General features: G+C 38.7%; 1 protein-coding gene across 1 annotated transcript in view; it reads right to left on the reverse strand.

The window, feature by feature from the left end:
- Window positions 1-7144, reverse strand: part of LOC306878890 (carboxyl-terminal PDZ ligand of neuronal nitric oxide synthase protein-like) — a 130146-nt gene extending 123002 nt beyond the window's left edge. The window contains exons 1-2 of the mRNA XM_079431479.1: window positions 6547-7144; window positions 6279-6350 (exon numbers count right to left, since the gene is read on the reverse strand). Coding sequence (XP_079287605.1) covers window positions 6279-6350; window positions 6547-6651 — 177 coding nt within the window. The 5' untranslated portion in view covers window positions 6652-7144. The remainder of the gene's footprint in view (window positions 1-6278; window positions 6351-6546) is intronic.
- Window positions 7145-7571: the final 427 nt, after the last annotated feature.

Genomic DNA, 7571 nt, shown 5'->3' on the forward strand with positions numbered 1-7571 from the left:
TCCTGGAGGACCACTGTCCTGCAGAGTTTAGCTCCAACCCTAATCAAACACATCAGAACAAGCTAATTAAGGTCTTCAAGATCATTAGAAAGCTACAGGCAGGTGTGTTTGATTAGGGTTGGAGCTAAACTCTGCAGGACAGTGGCCCTCCAGGACTGAAGTTGCCCATCCCTGCTCTAAGCTTTCCCTCAAAAAGGTGTTTGATGGAGGGGAACAGAAACAGAGAATCAATAATGGTCACATGAACACTCTTTGTGACCTTTCTGCTTCAACAGAGATAACTGAAGGAGAACAGAAAAACATCTATTCAGTGACAGCTTCAGAGTACTGGCCCTGTCCCAAATGTCGCCCTTAGCCCTCTACCTAACCCTGTAGAGTAGAAATCCCTTGTGAAACCAGTAAAAATAGACTCTTAAAAATAACATTTCTTTATTGGCCTTTAAGAGCCTTAAACTTCCATGGTACCTTTCCATTGCACAAAAGGTTCTTTATAGGTTCTTCAGATTATTAAAACGTGCCTCACACTAAAAAAGTGGTTCTTGTGACAACTTTTAAATTAAGGGTTCTTTGAGGAAGCCAGAATGGTTCTTCTATTGCATGTAAACTTTATTTTAAATGGCTTTGGTAAGAGTGCACAGCCAGGGGAATAAGGCACTACGGCCTTTCACATTCGTATTCAGGTAATGTCTTTAAATTTATACTGCCATATGAACATAAGGCAATTCATTTTGCAGACAAGGTTCAGCGGGCACTGGTATCCACCAGATATAACAGCAAGGCAAGATCACCTAATTTTAGCTTGAATCAATGAAGAAAAAACCTTAAAAATAAAAATGCTATTCATAACTATAAATTAGAAGTCAACATTTCCACTTCCACAATGTTGGAGGAAGGACCTCAGCCCAAAAGTCAGTCACTTAATTAAGGTGCCGTTTTAAAGTGCAGGTCATCAATTTATGCAAAGAGTGAGGCTTGACCATCTTAAAGCTAACAATATATAATGCAGTAAATCTGAGGCACAGCAATAAGAGCAAAGTGCGCTGGGCTACGAGTCTGAAAGCTTTTACAGGAGGATTGCAAGACCGTAAATATTCCCCTTTCCAAATCTGACAGCAACATCTACTCGATGCTAATCATCTCCACAAAGATAATGTCACGATCAGGTTCTTTCTTACGAGGTGTCTGTTAGGTATCTCGTAAATCAATGAAGCTAGAGTAAACATTCAAGTAGGCCTATAATTTAGTCCTCAATGAAGGCACTTCACATTGGTGTAACACAAACTGCTACTGCTGCTTAAGTGAATCTCCATCTTTGATGCTACAAAGGCTTAAAAATTCAAGGAAGGCTTGGGGCCCAAGTGGATTTTGAAGCCGTTTATTGTGATGCTCAAGAACAAAGAGACAGCAAATCGAGAAGCCTTCATGTGGAAATAAAGTGAAACTCAGAAACAGTCTAATAACAAACCACTATAAAACTAAACTGCTGTTCAGGACATAAGGGAAGCTGTTATAAGGGATCTACACTTATATCTCTATTATTAGATGATTAAAATAACAAACATTCTTTGCACCAAATAAAACATGACAACAGGCTATAAACATTTCGGACTCCAGCTTATTATAATCGGTAAATGGAATCTGGGTGTGGTGAAAATTGCCAGAGATTGTAGGCTTCAAGCTTTTAATCACCCCTTCCTGAACAAATAGAGTGTCTCTCTCTGTGTGTGTTTTTAATGTAACTATTGACCAACATGTCTGAGGCACCTGATCTCACCTCAATATTTACACTTCTACGTTACTCGATTCAAGTTAAACCTAATATATTCACAATTCACTGGATCACTTCATCCCACGTTCCTTTATCGAGGTGATGGCAATTAAGATTTCTGACAGCCATTGAAAGGTTCTCCTTTCATTTACAGATACCACATCATATCATCCTACAAAGTGAAATACCGGAGAACAGAAAGCACTGACACTAGAATCATATTTAACACTATACTTAAACATTTAGCTATTTATGCACTACACTCTTTTCATTAGGGGTGTCAGGAGTCAAGTCATAAATACTGATGTTAACAAACAGGGAAAATGTGTAACGGACGCCTCGCAGATACAAATGGGGTAAATAATGATTTATGTTTTGATTAAAAGATAGTTAACATTAAACGTCATTGAAATCCTAAGAATTCACAAAATGTTTACAATAGTGCTCTCATTATAACGTTTTTATATATGACAGTAGTTATTAATGTTCTGCATTTCTGTTTTGAGCTGCGCGTGCTGAAGATGACCAGTAGATTGAAGCACATGATAGCAGGTTTTTAATCAATGGGATTTAACTCATAATTTATCTCATATAGAATACGCCTCGTTATTTATACAACATACCGTTAGTATTATGACTTATAGGCTATCTGCACAAATTGCCCCGAATGCACGTGTCTGCGCGGCTCTGAATTAACTCCTTTTGTGGACACGTTCTTCATGCAGCAACGTGCAGAAACCCGCCAACTACAGGTACATCTCAAAAAATTGGAACATTGTGAAAAAGGTCAATATTTTTTGTCACTCATTTCAGAAAGTGAAACCCATATATTATGTAGATTTATTACACGGAGTGAAATGTCAAGCCTTTATTTCTTGAAATTTTGATGATTATGGCTTATAGATATTGAAAACCCAAAATTCAGTGTCTCAGAAAATTTGAATATTACATAATATCAATAAAAAGAAACAATATTTTAAACAGAAATGTCAGGCTTCTGAAAAGTATGTTCACTTCTATGCACTCAATACATGGTTGGGCCTCCTTTTGCATGAATTACTGCATCAATGCGGTGTGGCATGGAGGCAATCAGCCTGTGGCACTGCTCAGGTGTAATGAAAGCCCAGGTTGCTTTGATAGCCACCTTCAGGTCATCTGCATTGTTGGGACTGGTGTCTCTCATCTTCCTCTTGACAATACCCCATAGATTCTTCCCAATCAAGCACAATAACACCATGGTCATTGAACCAGCTTTTGGTACCTTTGGCAGTGTGGGCAGGTGCCAAGTCCTGCTGAAAAATGAAATCAGCATCTCCATAAAGCTTGTCAGCAGAAGTGCTCTAAAATTTCCTGGTAGATGGCTGTGTTGACTGTGGACTTCAGAAAACACAATGGACCAACACAGCAGATGACATGGCAGCCCAAATCATCACTGACTGTGGAAACTTCACACTGGACCTCAAGCAACATGAATTCTGTTCCACTCCACTCTTCCTCCAGACTCTGGGACCTTGATTTCCAAATGAAATGCTAAATTTACTTTTATCTGAAAAGAGGACTTTGGACCACGGAGCAACAGTCCAGTTCTTTTTCTCCACAGCCCAAGTAAGACGCTTCTGACGTTGTCTCTGGTTCAGAAGTGGCTTGGTAGCCCTTTTCCTGAAGACGTCTGAGCGTGGTGACTCTTGATGCACTGACTCCAGCTTCAGTCCACTCCTTGTGAAGCTATCCCAAGTGTTTGAATCAGCTTTGCTTGACAGTATTCTCAAGCTTGCGGTCACCCCTGTTGCTTGTGCACCTTTTCCTACCCAAATCCTTCCTTCCAGTAAACTTTGCATTTAATAGGCTTTGATACAGCACTCTGTAAACAGCCACACCTTTCAGTAATGACCCTCTGTGAATTACCCTCTTTGTGGAGGGCGTCAATGTTCGTCTTCTAGATCATTGCCAAGTCATTGCTTCCCCATTATTGTGGTTTCAAAAAACAAGAGATACCCGGAATTTATACTGTAGGGATGGTCATTAATTGAAACTCAAATGTAAATATTCTAATATTTTGAGATACAGATTTTTGACTTTCATGAGCTGTAAGCTCTAATTATCAAAAAAAAAAAAAAAAAAAAAAGTTTTGAAATATTTTACTTTACATGTAATGAATCTAAAATATAAGAAAGTTTCACTTTTTGAAATTACTTTCACGATATTCAAATTTTTGGAGATGTACCTGTAAACTCTAAAAATTCACAGCGATTTATTATAATAGTGTTCTCTTTTTGTTATATATATGACAGTCCCAGTCATAGTTATTAATATTCTGCATTGTTGTTTGTACTGCTTGCGCTGCACGCTGAAGAGATAATCACCATACTACAATAAAGCACTTTACTGCAGCGTAACTCAACCAAATGCATCTTATAGGCTACAAGATAAATAATATACACAATATATTTAAACCGGCTGAAATGTTTTGAAATAACTTGTACTCTACCTTTGTCGGGCATGGATTATGAAAAGTGAAACTTAAATCTATAGGAGTGGTATATTAATTTATTGGGAGAAAACCGGTTATTCTATGTGAAATCAGACATCTGAGCACCCTCATATAGCCAAAATGGCACGATCATAACACCCCGCGAATATACGACTGTGAAATTGGGAGTCGAATCAGGCTCCTCCTATCGAAGCGTCGACTATTCACTAGGGTCACGCCTACTTTGCATGAAGCTTTCACATTGAAATTACCAGTCTAAAGTTGCAAACTGCATTCTAGAGATGTTACATGATTCCTCGGACTGATGGAAATGTCCTATGTTGGAACATATTATCATACGCCATGATGCGCATTTTGTAAAAGAAGTACACAATAGCAACAAACAGTGAGGAATAAAAAAATAGACCGTAACAATACAGAGAAGCTGCTTGCCAAATAAATTAGTGAATGGGACTTGAAACCAAACAAGTAGGATCTCTTTTGTCAACATTACATAAAACTGTCCCTCAAAATACAACGGTTCAAAATTCTAAATAGGAAAATGTATATATGGTTTAAGTAATATTTAAGCGAGTATTACTTGCAATGTGCTGAGCAAAAACAAAGTGCAAAGAGTTATAAATCAATAGTTCTGTCCCATGAAGGATAGGTTTGACTTAATTATGCTTACATTTGTAGAAAAGAGTGTAAAAAATGTTATGAAATAAATAAAAAAATTAATTCTCAGTTTCGGTGTTGTCATTGTATGCATCTTGTCTTAGTAGGGCAGTATACTGCAAGCTCAAACAAGTCGTCACTGCTTTAACTATACTTAACTGCTACAGTATAATAACTTTTATGTTTGAGCTTTACCACACAATAATTCTCTGCTTTAAAGGCATGTATGGTTGCCCGTTAGCCAGCAGACCATAGCAGGGGGTCCAGCACACTGAAAAGGTTAATAGGATCGTTTGCACCTGGTGTCTGCTGCCATGCTGGAATCCAGGATGTTGGTAGGAGAAAAAGCCTTTCAATTGTTACATTCAAACCACCTCTTACATCACACTTCCCTGAAATAAGTTTCACTATATAATAGCAATGGCTGGGCCACACAATGCAAAGTTTACTAGGAAAAGGAAGTAGATATCTACAGGTAAAACAACTCTCCCTGCCAGCAATAAAGTAGTGAATGTTAGAGAACCTGCCATGAATACAGCTAACTGACAACAGATCACACTTAAGTTTGAAGATCACACTTAAGAGACTCATAAAACCTCAGTGTTAAGGAATGAAATGTTATTAATTACCTGTTTTTTTTTTTTTTTCCTTTTTATAAGTGGAAGGAGAATAACACATTTTGAAAATGATGTATCATACAACCGAGGACATTTGTGTCATTAAATGAAATTGGAAAACTATGAAGGAAAAAAACAAAGTTTTGGGCTTTCAAATGTGATGTACAAAATGCGTCTGCTAATGTGAACTTTTATAGTAGGTAGCAATAAACACTAGCTTTCTACATATGAGGACTTTAAATGAACTAATCCATCTACCAACAGGGAAATGTCTTTAAACACAAAACATGATAGCACTTTGGGATATCTTTATCAGGGGGTCTAGCCACACAGGAAGCCAGTGCATTCTCAACAGTATGATTAGTGGGCGCCAAAACTGGCCCTTTAAGTGCTTAACACAGAAGACCCCCACTTCAAAGAGCTCACACATGAAAATCCACAAACACTGTGGTTGCCAAAGGCGACATAACTTACAGAGCCGGTGTATGTGTATCAAAGCAACTTTGACAGGGCTATCAATATCCAACCCTTTCATTTTGTAAGCAATTTGCTCATTGATCTGTCCTGCTTTTGTATTTTGATTGTTGCTCGAGGCATGAAGAGACCACCCGTGTGGAATAGAGGCTGAGTCGTGCACGTCGTGGCGCTTTATTAGAATACAGCACTAATACTGCCATTTGTAAACTTTGTAAGCTAACTCGACTTTAGGAAGCAGTAGAAGTAAACTGGTTCCATAAAAACTCACCCTTATTCGTCTCATGGCCGCAACAATCTCCACACGGCTGTTGGGTCGAGTCACATCCAGACTACCGATATACTGGAAATCAAAGCCAACGAGATGAAATGTATTAGATCGCCTGTCGACAAGTTGGGCTTTTGGTGTGCTATCAGAATTGACGCGCTCAATTAAATTGACAATACGGAATGTAAACAAAGTGGCAAAACAACTTTAAATGTTTCCTGGGACTGGAAACAGGATTCGCAGCAGGATGTAAACAAAACATGTAACTTACCTTTGCTTCGAAATTAATCCCATGTTGGAATGCTTCCTCGTTATGTAAAGGAATCCGCAAGTCGTGTCCATCATCGACTAAATTGTACTTTGTTTTGGCAGGCATGGTGACTGATTTAGTCCTTCTCCTCAGTTAAAAAGACAAACAGCTCGAGGGGAGTCAGAACTCAGTCTAACTCTTGCGATCCATGCCTTTTTTTAGCCCGAGGTTATTCTTATTTCTCATGCGTGCTCGCTTTTGACAGAGCAACTTTTGTAGAAATCACTATCTTCAATCCGACGTCGCCGAAGTGGCTTCCAATGTGTACGTTTGAGCAAATATGAATGGTCTGTTCACTTGTTCCCATTCAAGCGGGCAGCCCTAAGCTTTAGCTGGTGTAGTAGTGCCAAAATCCTGCTTCCTGGGCTTGTCCGTTTCCAACAACTTCACGCCAGCGCCATGACCGAGCCCACACATCCTTTTCGAAAGGATTATTGCGAGGGCAGAGCGCCATTGGTTGAAAGGGGGAATTCCACCTGCTTTCATTGGAACACGGCTTCATCACAGGTTTGGAGGAGGAGAAAAACACCTCGCTTCACATTCAACACCCAACAATGGTGTTCAAGGAGAGCGGAGAATGACACCTAGTGGCAGACTTCGGTAAACAGGCTTGATGCAGTTATTGAAAGCAAAGGATTTGCAACTAAATATTAAGTCTTTTTCACTTTAATCTATGTTAATTATATCTGTTCCAATACTTTTGGTAACATGAAAAATGGGTGGGTTCAAAAGGTGCTATATTCTAAGTCATGTATCAGATCCAGATGAAAATGCCTGTAAATAAAAGCTGAAATGTTAATCTCTCATCTCATATTCATCTTTTGAGGTCAAACCCAAATGTTTTCAGTCTACAGCAAAAATAAAGGAATTGGCCTTACTGTTCCAATACTTTTGGAGGGCAAATAAGTATTTGATACACTGCAGATTTCTCAAGTTTTCCCACTTACAAAGAATGGAGAGATCTGTAATTTTCATCGTAGGTACAC

This window comes from Barbus barbus (genome assembly GCF_936440315.1).
Source record: "Barbus barbus genome assembly, chromosome: 13".
NCBI classification, from domain to species: Eukaryota; Metazoa; Chordata; class Actinopteri; order Cypriniformes; family Cyprinidae; genus Barbus; species Barbus barbus.